The sequence below is a fragment of the Haliotis asinina genome, chromosome 9 (genome assembly GCF_037392515.1).
Source record: "Haliotis asinina isolate JCU_RB_2024 chromosome 9, JCU_Hal_asi_v2, whole genome shotgun sequence".
Lineage (NCBI taxonomy): Eukaryota > Metazoa > Mollusca > Gastropoda > Lepetellida > Haliotidae > Haliotis > Haliotis asinina.
Genome location: NC_090288.1, coordinates 44,038,159 through 44,058,336, shown reverse-complemented (window position 1 = coordinate 44,058,336; position 20,178 = coordinate 44,038,159). Strand labels below are relative to the sequence as shown.

At 41.2% G+C, this 20,178-nt stretch overlaps 1 protein-coding gene across 1 annotated transcript; it reads left to right on the top strand.

The window, feature by feature from the left end:
• The first annotated feature begins 1,949 nt into the window (after positions 1 to 1,949).
• LOC137296327 (beta-hexosaminidase-like) lies at positions 1,950 to 20,012 on the top strand. The gene is made up of 8 exons (XM_067828100.1): positions 1,950 to 2,016; positions 7,521 to 8,228; positions 10,567 to 10,997; positions 11,301 to 12,035; positions 13,861 to 14,101; positions 14,871 to 15,123; positions 17,509 to 17,655; positions 19,747 to 20,012. The coding sequence occupies exons 1-8, from the start codon at positions 1,950 to 1,952 to the stop codon at positions 19,874 to 19,876; spliced, it is 2,712 nt and encodes a 903-aa protein (XP_067684201.1). The 3' UTR covers positions 19,877 to 20,012.
• Positions 20,013 to 20,178: the final 166 nt, after the last annotated feature.

Here is a 20,178-nt window from a genome sequence, read left to right as displayed (position 1 = left end):
GTCATGTTCATTGTCAATATGTCAGGTGGTGTCGAGTTGTAACAGTCATGCTGTCAGGATGATATGTGGTTCTGAGTTTGTTATTACAGGATCTGTGAGATCTGGGTTTGGTGTTACAGTGTTTGTGAGATCTGAGTTGGCTATTACAGTGTTTATGAGATTTGAGTTTGTTATTACAATGTTTGTGAGGCCTGAGTTTGGTATTACAGTATCTGTGAGATCTGGGTTTGGCGTTACAGTGTTTGTGAGATCTGAGTTGGCTATTACAGTGTTTATGAGATTTGAGTTTGTTATTACAATGTTTGTGAGGCCTGAGTTTGGTATTACAGTATTTGTGAGATCTGAATTTGGTATTACAGTATTTGTGGGATCTGAATTTGGTATTACAGTGTTGTGAGATCTCAGTTTAATATTACAGTATTTGTGAGACCTGAATTTGTTACCACAATGTTTGTGAGACCGGAGTTTGCTGTTAGAGTGTTTGAGAGACATATGTTTGTTATGTAAGTGAGTGTTTGTGAGATAGGAGGTAGCTGGGACAGTGTTTGTGAGATATGTGTTTGCTTGGTTAGTGCTTTGGGGTTCTAAGTTTGTTTCTACGGTGTTTATCTAGGTCACTGTTGGTATGTGTTTCATCTTTCATCTTGAAGGACAGTTCCCAGTGCATATATTCAAGAAGCGTTGCATTTCACAATTAAGAGGCACAGTTCGTGTTCATATTCTATAAGAATTACACCACACATAACGTCAGTAACATAAGAAGGTTACATAGACCTGTGTAACAGCAAAATGTCACGTTTTCAATTACATCTTATAACTAGACTTCCCTTCCTGCCGCCAGAGAGAACTCATGTTAAAGGATTAAAACTTTTCATGTCTACAATTAACTATGACTGCTATATACCGTTTCCATTGTGTCTATGGATGTAAAATATTAGCCGACTCTTCTGATTTTGGTATGGCGTGTTGTTTAACGCCGCAGTCAGCAAGATTCCAGATACATGGCAGCGGTCTGCACGGTCTGTTAATAATCGAGTCTGGACCATACAACCCAGTGATCAATATCATTAGCATCAATATGAGCAATTACAGTACGATGATATGTGTTTACCAACGAGAATTACCATCCGATCCCGGTAGTCGCGCCTTGCGACCAGCATGGGATGCTGAAGACCAATTCTAACCCGGATCTTCACAGCTCCAGACTGCTCTGAATAAAAGATTAAAGCCGTTGCATTAAAACGTGTTGTTAATATATACCTATTATTGAATATACTACACCATAGCCACAAGTAGCACTCCACATCAATGCATTTAACTGTATTTCACGACGCATTTAATCATAAGGAGTTGATCTTTTTCTGTCAAAGGAAGAAACTATAACACGCTCTTGTTATTCACGCATGGATAGCAGAAATTATCTATTAACATTAAACCAGGTTTACTATATGGTGTTAAAATATATTTAACTTTTTCACAAAATGTTGCGGATCATGTGTAAACATCCAAATCCCAAACAACATACATGTATTTCCTTACATCTTCCAGCAAAAAATTCCACTAAGTAACCATCGTATTTTGCAGTGTTATGTAATGCTTCCTACACCAACAAGAACCGTCATGTTGTTCGAGTTCGCGTCTACCTATCACTGGCCGCATGAGCTAATGTCACCACAACAGTCAGACTTAACCTAACGTGCCAATCTCCACATCATGTGACGCGCCGGTGTTCAAGGCTGAACAGAGGTACATTCGTGAGCCAACGTCGGTTCCCGTGCCGCGGCCCTCTGCACTAGCATTAGCTGCCAGGGCGTGAGTCGAGTCAGCGTTCATATGACGGGGACAGCTATCCCGTCGCCAGACGCTAGCCATCACCTCTTCAGACGCTGTGTTGGGTTGCGCCAGCACACATCGTTCTCTCGGCTGCTCCTGGTCTTCTCACCGCAGCCATGAAGGACTGCTTGAGTCCCATCATCTATCTATTTGCTATTAACTATCTCTCCACACCACTGTACGGTAAGATGATTTCAGCGTTATCAGTTACGTCACTTGACGTGGATTTTCAACGTTATAATGCGAATATATGAAATTTATAACAGATTTGAACCTGAACCATTTTGACATTTTTCATTACGATATTTGTTATCTTATATTGATTATGATTTCATCATAAATATTTTAACTCGTTTTCCAATATCCCATAATGCTTTTGTTACTTCCTTTTGTTACTTCCGAACATTTAATATTTAGATATACAGAAATCATGCTTGTCATGGGACACCACTAATTGTGATTATCTTGCTATCTCTTCATACTGGACTCGAAACGTCAGAAATTGGTATCAGTTTCTTTCTTTCCATTCGTTCGTCAGGTCGTATTTAGTGGTCACTTCTTTTGATACAAGGAGTCGTCCAGTAAACTGTATAATTATGTTCCCATAACGTGAACCAAGACGAAACTGAAGTCGTTCACTGTGTTGAAGGGAAAGATTAACACTGAGCGGTGACTTTGTTTGGACAGAGTGACTCCTGAAATAAATGTGAGGCGTGTGGCCAGAAGGAGACATTTGTAGAAACACAACCAATATTTGTTCTTTAGTTAGTCCAAAGCCCTTTCTATAATGTCTTGTTAGGCCCGCGTTCTTGAGAGGGATTCGTAGCATAAGTAAAACGACTTCGAAATATATTATTTATAGTGGTCACATAAATGTATTTTCTTAAGAATGCAAAAACGTCAAATATTTAAAGACGTTTAAGTCACCGCAAATACAACAGGATCACACGTGGATCATTGTGCAAACAACCTTTTTAAATTAACCCTAGTTACACGAGCACGTGCGGAATGGTATGCCTTCGATATTTGCCGTACGATTAATACCCCCGAGGAAATTACATAGCATTCCAGACAACCTCTTTTCTTACTTATTTCAATGTTTATGCCATTCTAGCGTTGACATACAAGGTACAGTGAAACTGGAGACTTGGGTGACTATAAACTTAAGACTTCGCTTAAAAAGACTCTTTGTTTGGTTTTCAAGAACGCAATACATGTAATATTTTCCCCTAACAGAATTCATGAAATAAGTGGATGTGTTTGGGTCGCATATTTATGTGTTTTCTGTTTGCATTGAGTCACTTAAAATATCAATATTTCTTATACTTTTTCGGTTAGATCGTTTGTTTTAATGAAGTCTAAGGCAGAAGAATAAAGAACGTCAATTTTTGTTTGTATAATTCTTAATTAAAGAAAATCTTTGATTTTACCATATCTATTTAACTATTACCCATTCCTGAAACAATGTGTATTTTGTTTGTTAACTTTGAATAATAATAAACTGGTTCAGTGAAAGTTGGGGTTAGAAATGATTTTGCAGCTAAATGTCCACAACCATCTGTGAAAAGTACATTTGTGTAAACATAAAACACAAATTCATTTAATCTATAAAGTACAGAGGGGGTAGTACTCAAAAGAGATAAATCGAAACATGTTTCATTAAGACATGCAGAAATTGCTTGAGTGCTGACTCAGGATATAATATTGGTAATATTGCGTATTTTGGCTTCATCTGGATATTCCTGAAGCGTATCACAGTATGCCGCCAGGAATAAGGTGGACTCATCATAGAGACTTGTATCGCTTAGAAACGATGTTAGAAAGACATACACATGTACAGATCCTACCCTAGTGCCATATAAAAGGAAAGGGGTGTATTGACGAAACCACCCCTCCTCAATCAAAGTTAGATTTCACAGTTAAGGCCTACAGATCGAAAGCTCGTCTGTAAACCCGAATCAGTACTTAGAGACGAAAAGCAGTGACTCCCGGAAGGTGGGATTCTTGCTTATCCTTTACACATTTCCATTCATCAGGTTGGGATCCGTGAAGGTCCACAGTAGAATAGGCCTTCAGCAACCCATGCTTGCCATAAAAGGTGACTATGCTTTTTGCAAGAGACGACAAACGGGATCGGGTGGTCAGGCTCTCTGACTTGGTTGACATATGTCATCGATTCCTAACTGTACAGACGGATGTTCATGTTGTAGATCACTGGATTGTCTGATCCAGACTCGATTATTTACAGACTGCCGCCATGTAGCTGGGATATTGTTAAGTGTGGCGTAAAACTAAACTCACTCACTCATCAGTTTGCGATGCATCAATCAAAAGTCGTAAATGTGTTCGTAATTGTTTAGGTAGACGTACTTCTCAAAATAACATTTAAACACATAACCTGCTGAATAATTCGCATACAAATTTATTGCAATAAAATAAGATTTTTATGACAGTTGTTGTCAAAAGTTGTTATATCTGATCACTCTCTAAAAGTCAAATGTTTTCAGACGTGGATATTTACATATCAACGAAATCTTTAACACAATATTATCACATTTAAACTTCACGAAAATTTGTTAGACGCGCATTCGAAAAGTCATTATTGATAAAGGCAAATATCAAATACGTTGTAACGCTGCCAGAGATTTCTTACAAAATACTACAGATATCACGTCAGATTACATCGTCGGTCTCGTGCCAACATCGTCGTCGTTATGTCATCGGAATTCCGGATGAAGATTCTTCTTACGGCTTAATGAAATAAAAAACAGCGTTCGGCATCACTTTATCAATAGCGTCCATTGACACGAACCAACAGAATGTTTTCGTTAGCAAGGCCTCTGACAACAATGTTTCTCCAAAAGCCGCTGTGCAATATGAATCATTGGCTTAAATATTTTTTTTCTTCTGCAAGTCATTTATTGGTCTTGACAAACTTCAAGCTCTGTTTCAAACTCTTCCTCTCGATTCACCACTTGGTATGTAAAGTTGTTGACGTATTTGCCGTCAGTATTTAAACAAAGGGCATTGTTGGCATTTCCTCCCTTGGGCTCAATTGCCCAGCTAACATGTGACCCCGTGGCCATGTAGGGAATCTTGGTGTCGGAACTGTGTTATGTGGCACGGGGCTAGTGGTGTTTGTTTGTGTGAGACCTCGCTTTTACTCAGCGGATTAGCCGACTATTCTGACCGAGTATGGCTGACGCTTTGCCCCCCTAACATATTAGTCGCTAAATTTAAACTCACCTTGTGAGATTGTTAATCGTTAATGTCACCTATGGTTGAAATGTGTTACCTTTGAGTCTAATGTTCACACACCTAATTGAACGTTTAACAATACATACTACAGTGAGTTATTGGGTGTCTGTTTTGGCTTTTCAACAGTAGTTTAGTCACTTACTCGCGGACCCGTGAAGGTCCAGGGTAGAATAGGTCTTCAGCAACCCATGCTTACCATAAAAGGCGACTATGCATGCCAGAAGAGGCGACTAACGGGATCGGGTGGTCAGGCTCCCTGACTTGGTTGACACATGTCATCGGTTCCCAAATGCGCAGATCAATGCTTATGTTGTTGATCATTGGATTGTCTGGTCCAGACTCGATTATTTACAGACAGACGCCATATAGCTGGAATATTGCTGAGTGCGGCGTAAAACTAAACTCACTCACTCACTCATTCACTCACTAGTCGTCGAATACGGGACTCAAGATTACTCCATTTACGCTTACATGGAGAAGCTCGGTCCCCTCTGTCAGGGTTCTGTCTGCTGGCGGAGAAATGTCTACAATTGGCTCACTGCAATTCTCTGCTTCCACCCTGCATTGAAACCTAAAGGCAGGAAAACGAGGGTATCAGTCAAATGCATGTGATATGTAAGTAAAACTAAGAACAATGAGATATACGCATGGACAAATAAGGATTGGCAAGTATGTTGTCTAACCACAATACTAATACACATTCATCGGTTCCCAATTGCGCAGATCGATGCTGATGATGTTGATCACTGGATTGTTTGGTTCATACTCGATTATTTACAGACCACCGCCATATAGCTGGAACATTGCTGAGTGTGGCGTAAAACTAAACTCACTCACTCACTTACCCGCCTGAGACGTTGGAACGCCCAAAATGATACAGGTCGTAATAAGATATATTTACGACTTTGAAAACACACGAGCACGGATTTGGTGCTGGGGCGAACAAACATTCCAACCTACGACGTTTGTGGTGTGCCAAGGAAAACGAACTGCGCTGCAAATCCCACAAAGGGCGAAACGGGATTCGAACCCACGATAACAGGGCCTGGTTTTACGAAGCTAAGATAGTCGTTGTGCCATACATTAGCATTAACTTAGATTTCGGGCGTGTAGCGATAAGGAAAAACAATCATTAAAAGTAAGCTCAGTTCCATATGATACCAACAAGCACAAACATACATATGGTCTAACTATTGGTGGCTAAATAATGTATGTCGCTAACGACGTATACGATTCAACATAAATTATGCTAAATTCTGCTTATGTAAATAACAATATGGCATATCAACATATCCAAATAAGGCCTGTAAGTATTGGCATATTCGAGACGGTGCCCGGGTTATATCCGGTAACAGTTTACCGGTGACAAGCGTGTATTCAAGAACCACTTCTGGTTCCAAACTACGCGACGGCCAAATATGACTTTATTAGACCGTGCATGGTGTTTGTCACCGGGTGAATTGAGGCCTTGCGAAGCGCCTACGTACGGGTCACATAAAAAAATTCAATAAGGAAAACGCATTTGAGAGGAATGACCCTTCACAGTGATAATCGTAGAGACCACTTTTGCCATTTCAATGAGTGGGTATGATTCGACACCGCTGTCAATAGTGTTCCAGGTATGCCAAATTGAAGTGGAAAGAAAGCACAAAACAACTCAGTCCTGGACGTTTACAACTTGGTGAAAACTATGAACATAAGTATGATGCTGAAAAACCTAGAAACATATTCAGAACAAATCTTGGATTCGAACCCACGACCCCGAAAGAAGCAGATCTTCTCAACGGGCGATCTATCCACTCGTGCCGTGTCTGTCAGAGAACAAATGAGAGAAATGATTTGACGACGCGTAAGTTCGGTGTATTATTTTGAAGGTGAAAATGAAGGAATATTCACTCGTAAGAAGTGGTGAATTTTTACAGCCAAACACAGTCCAATACACCATTGTTCGGGAATGAATATCTACGACACCAATAACCAATCTAACAATCTCAAGAAATCCTATAATCTGCTACTTAACCCATAAGAATTAGATTAGTGTTTTTGTAGTTAAGGTTTGTTTGAGTGTTTACATCGAAAACTATGTCGATGTTAAAACGGCATAATGGGATGTCAGGTTCTTGACACAAGACAGGAAGAGTCCGCTCGTTACAATGCGTATTATTATTCTGACATCTGCCTATGTGAGAAACATGCAGAAAAAGAATCTGAGTAACAGCCGAGTCAATACAGAACGTGTCAGTCCACATTTGTGTTTCGAATTTAGTCTTGTGTTATTTATTTGCGTTCCCTTGCAGTGCAAACACACACTCCCGACACTGTTTTGACAGCTTAAAAACTATTTCCATTCAAAGCATGATTTAGCTTGAAACCCTGGTTTCGAAAGAGAACAATAAAATATCATAGCATTCCCACTCTTTGATCCTCAGGGCTCCGTCAAGAAACTCTCAACTATATAGCTCGGTACATGGATGTGAGGTACGACGTCATCGACAATCTCCGCGATGCTCTAAAGACGTTTGAAGCCCAAATAACAATGACCAATACAGGGTCCAAGACTATTCCTGGTAAAGGCTGGTCCATATACTTTTGTCACCTCAACCTTCTGGAACCAGAGTTCCTTCCTTCTGTAGAAGGTGCTGTTCTTGAGAACTACGGCATCAGGTTTCGCCATATGCAAGGTTGTCTGTTTATGCTGGAATTGTTGGACAATTTCCAGGCAATTCCTCCAGGAGCAACAAGAAGTGTCAAATTTCTCTCTGAAAACTTCTCCGTGTCCAAGTCTGATGGACTCCCGAACTGGTACGTTGCATCAGAAGGACTAGAGTCTAGGGTCATCCTCAGCACCGCAGGAGAATCTTTTGACTTTGTGGGAGATTTTGACGCTCCTAATAAATGGAAAAGGTATGATTTTATTACCGAAGAAGGAGAAGGTCATGACAGATATGATCCATTCACACCACGAGTCAGATTTTCCATGAATAAAGACACGAAAGACCTTGGATCTGCCAACAATCATCTAATTCCTACTCCAGCTAAGATGTCAGTTAATGGAAAAGATAAGATCTCTTTACAAACAAAAGACTGGAGGATATTTGATGCTGGAAACTTCAGCTATGAAGCAACATATCTTGCAGGTAAGCATTTTTTTGCTTTTTAAGCTGTAAGAAACATTTTTACAGCCTGAAATAAGTTTTGCATATCTGCTTACAACGAACGTCATGAAGTAGAGGCATGATATTTCAGGCAGTAGTTCGGATTCATTTTTATGAATATGACACAGCTGCCTATGTGTCCTTTATGTATGGGCTTTGTCCTATAAGCTGTTTGAAAATCTGCAGCAGTTTGTTGTCAGTTTAGCCATAAAGTGCATTATTTAGCATGTAGAGTTTGTGAAGAAAACCTTGTTTCCTTTTGTACAGGTAATTGCAGTTGTGTTTGAGAGGTTAGGGAGGGGATGCCGTTAAGCCCTTCAAGCTTAATCCAGTTTAACTTCACTGCCAACTATCTTAGCCATGAATTGCAGTATCTTGCAGGTTTTAAAATCTTTTTTCCCAAAGCACAAACAATTTCTCTGTTGTGTCAATTTGTATGGGTTATTTCATGCGACAGATGTAACCAGTGCACCTGACATGAATGTTGTCTTTACGATTAACCGTCCTGTCTTAAATCCACCCAAAGAGCTAATAAGACACAAAACAGCTAATGGATTGTTGTCCAAAATGAGAAGCATATGTCAACACATATTTTGTACGACCGTTTAGATTTTAGAAAAAAACCAAAGCATTGATTGTAAATAAGGCAACAGTTTCTGAGATCTGCATGTTGCTATGAATTTCCTTGTCTAACATCTGCCTTTCAAAGTTTTCAGTAACATGGCTACTTGCCAACATTTCACAAGAGTCTGTGGCGTCATGTTGTCTGTAGAGAAAAAAACCCACATCTATCGAAGAACTTTCATCGAATTTGAATTTTTAAACTTCTGTTTGAAACAGAAACAAACACATAAAACTGTGTATTAGTTTTAATACACTTGATTCTGAATAACCATTTTGGAAAAAGCGACTACAATTAGATTATATTTTTTGTTCTAATTGTGATGGACTCGCTAACCGCCTCAGAGATATGGTGCACCTTTAGGGCGGTGACATTGTTTGAGGACTTTAACCTTAACAATAGATAATCTTTAAACGTATTTGGTCATATTTAGCATACTGCTAGACGGAGTTGCTTTTTTTATTTCCTTCGCTCTTTAAGAAAAAATATGTAACTTGTGACGTCACCTACGTCGGGATAAGCCTCACTTCAAACAGATTGCATGTCAGCCAAATGTTTGCGATCGCATCAAAGTGCAACCCAAGGAAGGCGTGATATTTCATGCTGAGATTAAATTTGGATTAATGATCCGTGTCATCGTGAACTTCTATCTGGTTTAAACACGAAATGATACAAAACTATAATTCAAAGGAATTAACATTGCAAATATATTATGTTTGCGGCTTCAGACGGAACCCTTGAGAAAAATTAATTTAAAGTTGCGTTTTATATAACTACTTACAGTCTGTAAGTGTTCTACGGAGAGTGTACGATATGTACTTTATTGATATGTACATGAACGGCATTGCTCAAGTGTAGGTCATTAATATATACTCATGGAAACTAATAAGGGAGCACATGAAAGTACAGGAACATTTGTATTTTCATGTGTTCTCTTATACGTTTAATTAAAAGTTGATTTATTTAAAAGATTCTTTAACCTTTACTGTATCATTTAGGCTCTTCAGATTCTTCCATATTAAATGTAACAAACAAATTATATACGTAGATTCAGGCACAAAATGCCTGGTATGTCAAAGTCATTTACAAACCTAACTTGATCGCAGATAAGTTTTTGACGTCAGTATCGTCTCAAATTCTCTTAAATTAATTATATTTTCCTTTCATCGTCCGAATGTTTTTGGCAACATCAGCAATGAAAACAAGTCGAAATAGATTTTTCCAAAGTGAAGAAATCTTATTATGTAGCTGAACATACCCGATATTCATTTACCTTCACAGTCCTCCGACATCACGTAGAAACCTTGAAAGATACCTCCACCCAACCTACACTTTTTGACATTAACCCTGGCGGATATTAGCAGTATGAAAATAATGATTTGCTATATGGTTATTCTGTTCATAAAAGTTTACTTTTTGTCATGATACTCCTGAAGGTCCGGGTTAGAACATTGATCTTCAGTTAACCGTGCTTGTCGTAAGAGGCGACCAACGGGATCGGGTGGTCAGGCTCGCTGCCTTGGTTGACACATGTCCTCGATTCCCAGTTGCGCAGATCTATGATCACGGTGTTGGTCACTGGATTGTCTGGTCCACTCTGGATTATTTACAGACCGCCGCCGTATAATTGGAATATTGCTGAATGTGGCGTAAACCTAAACTCATTCAGTCACTCTATGTCATGATGCGAATTTTCAGAACGTCTCGGCATCAATGTCATAGCCACGGAACCGAGCAGTGGGTACATTAAACTGAACAAGGGCCAGGTGGAGGTCAATCTTCCCGGAACACAAACAAACAGTCCAGAAGCTTACTCACTGTCAGTTGACCCAGACAATGCAGTGATAGAAATCAGGGCCAGCGCTCCCGCGGGAATCTTCTATGGGATACAGACTTTGCTGAAGTTGCTGGACGACGACCTGAACGTGCCCCACGTGACCGTCATGGACTCTCCTCGCTACGCCTACCGCGGCGTGATGCTGGACGTGGCTAGGAACTTCCACAGCAAGGAACAGGTGTTCCGCCTCATGAACATCATGGCCATGTATAAGTTGAACAAGCTGCATCTTCATCTCACTGATGACGAGGGCTGGAGACTAGAGATCCCCGGACTGGAGGAACTCACACAGGTCCGATCAATATATTGTGCTACTGTTGCTTGAGTATATATCCTATTTAATGCCCCGAGGATGCCGTTAGGTACCGTTCATACTTTATGGCTCTTTTGTGTGCGTGTGCGTGTGCGTGTGCGTGTGCGTGTGCGTGTGCGTGTGAGTGTGCATGTGCGCGCGCGTGTTAATGATAGGTAGGGGGCAGAGTACCTTTCTTGCTCTGGGGGCAAAGCAAGGGTCAGCAATTCTGTACACATGCGGTGAATAGTCAACATTTGAATATTGCAGAATCATAACCCACCCCCTCATCTTCAATTTCAGGTAGCAGGTCGCAGATGCCATGATCCGTCAGAAGAACATTGCATCCTCCCCTTCCTAGGCTCAGGTCCAACCCCCATAGCCCCAGGCACGGGGTTCTACACCACCAAAGACTACCAAGAGATCGTCCGCTACGCCCGTGACCACCACATAGAGGTCATCCCGGAAGTGGACATGCCCGGTCATGGTCACGCCGTCATCAAGGCCATGGAAGCACGACGGAAACGGTTCCTGGCCCAGAACAACGCGACTGCAGCTAACGAGTATGTCCTTGTAGAAGCCAATGACCCATCAGTGTACAAGTCCATCCAGATGTACACCGACAATGCCGTGAACCCGTGTCTCCCATCAACTTACAGGTTTATACACAAGATCGTGAAAACACTGCATGATTTACACAGAGACATTTCACCTTTAAAAATATTTCACTTTGGTGGCGATGAAGTTGCTAAAGGCGCATGGGAGAATTCCACAGCTTGTGAGCAAGTGTTTGGCAATGGGTTTGATATCGCCGATACGAAGATCCTCAAACAACTGTTCCTCCGCCAAGTGGCTAATCTCACCTCTCAGTTCGGGCTGGATTTGGCGGCCTGGGAGGATGGTATGATGGAATCAGGGAGCACTCCCTACCAGAGAGGGGGGCTACAGAATAAAAACATTTACGGATACGCTTGGGACAACATATGGGAGTGGGGAGCTGCAGCTAGGGCGTACAAACTCGCCAACGCTGGCTACAAGGTAAGTAGGACTGAGAGTCTGTCAATACCGTGCCTTCTTAGAAGTCATCCATGTCTCAAACGGCTCTATGTCCTGCACAGACAAGGAGGTGCCTCGAAAGTTTTTGCAGTTGTCAACTAGGTCCTCCTTATGAAAAGACAAATATTTTCAAACAATCACGCCTTTCTATAACCGCTTTATGAGTGGTTCAAGCGTAAATATTTTTAAAATCATATTTCAATTTTTAATTTGTGACACAAATTCCGGCTTCACATGGGAGTCCGATTCAGCATCGCACAAACCAAGGTTGAAAGACGTACATGTCACGGGTAACTGTAATTAATCACGGTTGACTGGGGTTCGTTTGATATAGGCGTTTACCTCAACTTGGACAATGCTTCATTATTACTTTTGGTTCCGTGCCGTGACCGAGATAATACGACCAAGCTAGAGGTGTAATACCAGTTTGTTGCATATATAAAACACAAATAAAATAAATTATGAGAAAAACTAAACAATACCACTTACTAACTGGTTTTAGATCTGAAATGCCGCTGTCCTTTAATTACTGTGGTTAGTGATTGTGAAAATGCTATAAAATGTGATACCCCACTGTGGGTCAGTATCTCCAGTTTGCTTTTTCCTAATGTGTACTATAAAACATGTATATTCTGACCTGATGGGCACGGAGTGTTAAGTTTCAGAGCCCACAGAAGTATTTGTGTTGTACGTACACGAACTTATAATCATTCATTACAAAGGGGATCTACGTGTTGAAAACAATAAATTCAAATGCTTCGAGCAAGCTGTTTTTAAAAAAAATCGGACATGAAAGTACAAACACATGGTAAAACATCATCCTGATTCACAGACATTGTCTTGTTGGCAATAGTGATCTAATTGTTTTTCTAAGTTTTAATTGTTCAAACCGTGCTCGTGCAAAATTGGTTGGTTGGTTGATTGTTTTAACATCGAACTCAGATATTTCAGCAGTATGGCACAGGTCTGTAAATGATCCAGTCTGAATCAGACATCATGAGCATCGATGAGCATATCTAACCTCCCTATCCCGTTAGTCGACTCTTCCGACAAGCATAGGCTGCTGCGAGACCAACTCAAAATCGGATCTTCACGGGTTGCACGTGTAAGAACGAAAGTGGGTTAGATGGCAGCCATTTGACCTCGAAGTCGCTTTTCAAAGCAACGTTAGCGCTATGACAGTCGTACGTCGACGTTAAGACATACGATCATTTTCCGGCCATCTTAGCGCTAAGATCACTTTGAACTCGACTTATGTCCAGTTAGGGGCCGTTAACAATTTGTGGCTGTGGGGAGGAGAAGGGGAATACTGATTATTTTAAGGGGATCATCCATTTTGTTCTGGTGAGGTATGGATGGGGAGTGGTGGAATCATAAATTCCACAATGCACATGGAACTCTATAAGAATCATAACTACACCCCTAGCCATAAATTATGAACGGTCCCTTAGATGCATACTGATAACTTTACTGTCTGTAGATCATTTTGAAAGGAATAAATGAATTAATTTTGTTGCTGCGGCGTAAAGCAGTATTCATCCATGCATTCACGAAGATCTGGGATAAAACTGATCTTCAGTTATCCATGCTTGTCGAAAGAGGCGACAAAGGGGATCGGATGGTCAGGTTCGCCGAGTTTGTTGCCACATGTCATCATATCCCAACTGCACAGATGGATGCTCATGCTGCTGATCACTGGATTGTCTGGTCCAGATTCGATTATTTACAGACGTCCGTCATATAGCTGAAATTTTGCGGCGTAAAACTGTACTCACTTTCTTTCATTACTATTGTCTGTGTATTCTAGGTGGTAATGGCTCAGGCCACACATCTATACTTTGATCACCCCTACGAGCCGGATCCACTAGAGCGAGGGCTGTACTGGGCACCACGGTACACCGACACCCGGAAGACGTTCGGCTTCATGCCGATGAACATGTACGCCAACGCTGACGTGGCGAGGTCGGGGGATCCGCTGACGAAGAAGGATGTCTGTGGGGAAGACCTGGATGGGTGTATCCCGCTGGAGAAGCCGGAAAATATTGTTGGTGAGACGACGTGGGGCGAGGGGAGAGGGAATCTTGTGTTATAATGAGACGTGGTTGTGACATTCCGCATTCTGTTGCGAGGTGGATGATCCTTCGTTTCAGAAATTTAAAAAGCAGTTGTCAGACTGTCTGTTTAACGACAACGGTCGGTCTCGTTTCCGTGAACTTGTTTGACCCATTGATGCCCAGCGGCAGGCAGGGAACAATAAGTACCATGCTTTAACGTCATTTGGTATGATGAGGCTGGGAATCGAACACGATCTCCGGGTGGACACTGTAACCACAACGCCATTGAGCCGTTTCACGAATAATTGACAAGTGTAACTGAATTATTGCTGGGTGAGTCAATGCCATATCGGGGCGTTGGTTATACTTGTGGCTTTTTCCACGGCAAAAGACTGTGAAAAGTCGCGTCCCTTGGCGTGCTGAATTCCATGTCACAAATCTCTACATGAAACTTGGTCTTATAAGGGTTCTCGTATGTCATCTCGGACTTAGTGTAGAAAATCGATTGCCATTTTATGGTTCAGGGTGATACTGTATTGCGAAATATACGACTCAAAAAGAGTTGAGGAACTCCCAATTCTTTCACATCGGTGCTCCCATACTGTGCCATTCACACAGAAATATGGAAGAATCGCGTGTTATCTGACTTGTTTCTACTTTTTTAGTTAGTTAGTTAGTTAGTTAGTTAGTTAGTTAGTTAGTTAGTTAGTTAGTTTGTTAGTTGTTGAATTTGACGATAAAAACATGCCGTTTCGTATTGCAGGAATGCAGGGCCACCTGTGGAGCGAGCTGGTGAGGAACCGCGACATCGCCGACTACATGATGTTTCCGCGCCTCCTAGCCCTGGCTGAGAGGGCGTGGCACGAGGCAGCGTGGGAGGAGGAGGAGAACAACACCACGAGGCAGGCCATGGAGGACAGGGACTGGGAGAGGTTCGCCAACACCCTGGGTTACAGTGAGCTCAAAAGACTCGAAAACATCGGCATCAAGTATCGAGTGCCACCCCCGGGAGCAATGTACGTGGTGATTTGGATTTATAAATATCTATAACGGTCATTTCCAGGTTTCATATCCTGCTCAAATAGCACAATCTGATTATTATTACCCCGGATAACCCAGGTTGTCTGTGAGGAGCTTGAAGGTTAATAGTCACAAGACTTATCTCACCGGGTACCTATTTTCTGCTGGGGGAAAGAGGCAATTTGGAACAAATTCTTTTGCCTTTTGATTTATTTATTTGTTCGTCCGTTGTTGATAGATGCCCGCTAAGAAATATTACAGACATAAGTAAAAATACAATAGCTGTCTGAGTGAATGAGTGTGGTTTTACGTCGCATTCAACATTGTTCCAACATATCATAGACGACACGGAAATACGCTTTTTACACATTGTACCAACATGAGAAATTCAAACCCAGGATCCTAATCCACACAGTGTACGTAATGTTACGACCTGTCGTATCTGTACAGTTTAGCATGAGCTTACGTATGTCGTGGCGCGACTAATGTTTGGTGGCTCTGGCCCCTGGTCTTTAACTAACGCTTTAGCCGCTCAGCAACCCCGCCGTCATTCGAATAAACTAATGTATGCCAGACAATCTGGTGACAGACAAAATTATCAAATTGGAATACGATGGCATGTGTGCATTTCGTCCTTTTAGACGCGTCTTACAAGCATAGGTTGACTGGTTCCTTTTCGTGATGGAACACCTATCTGACAACCGTATAGCCGAGAACTGTCTGCATTCAAGAGGACATACGTATTTGTCTCCCTTTGACGTTCCAGGATCCTGTAGTAGGAACGCCAGGTGCTATTTGCTCATGAATTTTATAAGCGAGTTTAAAATCCGAGCTCACTTTTCTCACAGACGTAGTATGAGATCACAACGTACGTCATTCTTGTGTCAATACCTAAGGTTTTGATAACCATGCACTATACTCCGCCTATACTCTTCCTTGCATTTTGTTCTTACTTACTTACGTCAGACAAGAAATACATTTGCGACGTCATTGCATTGTTTGCTCGCTCCATATTTTTTTCAGGAATGAAGCCATGTGTATTAGTTTATACTATAAGGCCTTGATAGTTCTACCCCTTTACATCACATTTGGCTTTTAAAATTACCATTACGTTGAATGAATTTAAAGTATTGTAAAAGTCTCGTAAAACTCCGGGACATCGGTTCCATTGGATTTTCGGGAAAAGGAGAGTAACTCAGACATTACCATGCACATAGTAATACAAGCTGGCCAATATCATAACACAAACAATTTAAGTTTTGTGGACTGAATACTGGCATTGTCCAGAATAGTTTAGCAACCCAAAGGTTGCGTGGATACATATATTTTACAGGCGCCTTAAAAATGGGTTGCCTCCCTTTCTCCATAATAGCTTCTGTATAAGTGGTTGCTCAACAATGAAATCCTATGTGACGACAGCTGTCCGCGCAACCATCTTATACAGGCTGCAGTTAGTGTTGTCACAATTTATAAATAATGAAAGCTAGGAATATTTAATATTTTCGTCATTAGCAATCTGTTCTTAATACTTTTGATGACCCCGCTTGGAAATAAACACTGATAACATCGCGGAATCCGGACAAAATCAAGAGTGTCGAGCACGGTGTAAAAAATCTTCAGCTAGGTGATGTCTACTACTGTCACGTCAGTAAGAATCAATGACGTCATCAATGCATCTGGATCACGTTAACAACTGAGCTGGGCCCCGTCTCGCATATCGCAATGTATGCAAGTTAGAGCGCGCCAAATGCGCAGAGAACCAGGCTAGTAAACAACAAGATGGTGCACGAGAATTGATGTTTACACTAGTCCACATTTTGCCGGGTCCCACAGACCATTCGTAACATTACGACCTATCGTAAGTCGTTACTTTGTCATTGGCTTACGAATGACAAAGTGCCACGGACGCTTTGTGGATCGGGACCCTGGGTATTTCTAACCCTAAGGATAGATGCGATGAACAGTTGTGAACACATGCAAATTAATTGCTAATTACAATATGGGTGAAATGACAACAGCATTGCGTCATTACAACTATGACGTCATGTCGACCAAATATGATGTTTACGATGCTGTGGTGACGGAGACATTACGCGGATGTGCGTTGCAAGCCGGCAATCGCTTCGAGTAAACATATGGATCAGTTATACCGGGCCTGCAAAAGGTCGTCTTTGGGGGATTAATGGTAGAAAAAGAAAACAATATTCAGATGACCCCACTCGAAATGTTTCTCAATACAATACAGTGATTATTTTGCATTCGTTTTTTTCATTATTGTTGTTTTTATTTTTGTGTTCTTTAACCCTCGCAAAGACGAGACGACATGTGCATGCGATTTGTTTGAACTCACAATAAATACTTGTATGTTGATTATGATACAGAGTGGAAGGCGACGTGCTGCGGACGAACGTGGCGTACCCAGGTCTGACGGTAGAGTACAGTTTGGACGAAGGACAGTCCTGGTGCCAGGCTACAGAACCTGTCCTTCTGAGACTAGCCAAGAGCACACGTATTCTGTTAAGAACGAGGTAACCATGATTAATATTGCCCAATGATCCGTCCGTCCGTTTGTGTGTCGGTCTCATCTAAGTTTCTCCACATTTCCATACGTTTATTTCAGACAAGCCATCCGTGGGTGATCGCTGACACAACTTCATTACTCACGAGATATTCTTAAAGCAATCCTTTGGTCTGGACTATTTATTGTCCATCTGTCTGTCTCTCTGTCTATCTTGTAAGTGACACTGAGTGCTCTCTCCTCGTCATCATGTTTCGGGGCGGTGGGGTAACCTAAAGTGTAAAGTGTCACGCCAGAGATCCGGGGTTCGATTCCCCACATGAGTACTTCATGTGAAGCCTATCCCTAATATACCCCGCCGCGATATCACGGGAATATTCAATTTGCTGAAAGAGAAGAGTTATGCAAGAAGTCATGGGGTTTTTTTCCGTCCCCAAATCCTGCTGGTCGGGAGGATGTTTTATGCGTGACCTGCAATAATCACTGTGAGAATTATCTGTATGGAAAAGCTGAATGTCGGGACACAGCGAATAGTGAAATTAATGTTTTGTCATTAGGTAATTCTCAACAGTGAATATTTAACATGACTGGGTATTATAAACATAAATGGTTTATGTGTTACGTCACATTTTAAAATGATGACATCCTATGATTTCCTCACCTCATCACCTCATCGAACACGGGCCTCTTAGCTTAAAGACTGAACCCTCTAACCACCTCCTCTGTACACTGCATAAGCGCTATCTGATGATTTGTACATTTTTAGTGATTTTGAATTCGTTAGCCCAAAGTCGGTAGCTGTAAGTGGGAACAGAAATACTGTGACAGTCTCTTCCACTTAAGACTACGAATGTTGGTTCACCCTTACAATAGTTATCTACAATAGTTATCTATATTAACAGTTATTGAATTAGCATCTTGCGGAATAACATTATGATCGGTTTCATTTTCCGTTTTTCGGAAATGGTTATTGACCCAAGGGTGACATTTTATCATCACTCAAAGGAAACCTCACAGGTAAAAGCAGGGCAAGTCAAGTATGAAGAATATATGTAGGTAATTTTCAATATTAAATACAAGGAATACAAACAGGGTCAGACAGACAAAATAATGAGTGAAGACTCGGGCCTTCCAAAACGCAACAACATTATTGATAACTCAATCAGGTTTCACTATATGCCAAAACCTCATGTCAGTTTAGGAGTTCCGAATTTGATTCCAGTGTGGATAAAAAAAACTTGCGTTTTTTATATGTGTGAGTATATGTTCACTCAGTTCGAAAACCATCGTCAAAACATTCAGTTCTGTCGAGAATTACTATTTCACAGAAATGTCTTCCTTTCGTAAGTTGTAGTTCGTTAAACTTTACTATTTCACTAAAAAAACCCAGTAAATACACATCCGGCATGTTCCGAAATTGTGCTTTTCTTGAAAATGTATGAAGCAAAAGGTTCCTAGCTTTCATTATTTCCTCATCAGACGTGTAGTGGATGAAGCGTTGCCTGCAGAGTGAAAGGTCGGTAGGTCTATTGCAGGCTGCATCGTACCTGAAACTAAACTATCGGACTTGTATTTATTCCCTTGCGTAACTTGATTCCAGGAGGTTTAGGCTCTATAAGCCCAGTGTATTGTGAATGATACATATTCGTTGGACAAGTGCTCATATCTGATGAGAAGAAGTTAATTGTGGTACTTACATGTTGTGTCAAAGAGGACATACAGAACTTGGAATGTGAACAGTGTCCGTTTATACATCGCTTCATTGAATAAAATCCGATTATGCCCATACTAGATCTCATTTGTACGAACATAAAGCTTCCTTGATGTATTTGGTCAATTTCAAAGCAAGGGGTTTATAACTGGATATGGTATATCGGACGACAGGTGTTACACTTCTTCAACAACCCTCGTGCGTTTTCCAGAAAATAGCATATAGGTTAATCAACGCACATCGTCCTACAAACAAAGGTCGTTGCCAGTCACCCATTTGAATGGCCAAAACACAGGTTTGTTCAGTCTGCCGAGATATAACTGACGTGGCATTTAACATTATTCCATTCTTCACTCACTCACTCACTCATTCACTCTTTCTCTTTTTCAGAGGCGCCAACGGGTCACGGGTTAGTCGAGTAGTACATCTTTACACCGGGGCGACGGTAAACAGCGGAACTACGATATTCTCCATATCTACAGCATTAGTTTTGTCAATTATATGTGTTTTGTTTATGTGAATGTTATGTACCACATTACATCGGCTAATTCATAATGCTTCTTTCACGAAATCCTATCCACATTGAAACTGTAATCATTAGTATGTGTGTAACATTGTCCGTCCAGCGTCGAAATAAATATACAGTTTGGACATTTATAGCCACTTGCACTGTTATCTTTCGTTTAATAATGAGAATGTTTATAACGCGCCTTTTCTAGGCTAGATATCCTCTTCAAAGCGTGCAATCTGATCATTATTACCCCGGATAGCCAATGCAGCGCTAGAAGGTTAGTAGACTCACGACCGGGTACCCATATTCTG

Excerpts from the sequence above, each read along its gene's own strand:
- LOC137296327 (XM_067828100.1), top strand. The coding sequence starts at position 1,950 with ATGAAGGACTGCTTGAGTCCCATCATCTATCTATTTGCTATTAACTAT. Across the intron at positions 8,229-10,566 it reads TGAAGCAACATATCTTGCAG|AACGTCTCGGCATCAATGTC; the intron begins GTAAGCATTTTT and ends GCGAATTTTCAG. Across the intron at positions 14,102-14,870 it reads GAAGCCGGAAAATATTGTTG|GAATGCAGGGCCACCTGTGG; the intron begins GTGAGACGACGT and ends TTCGTATTGCAG.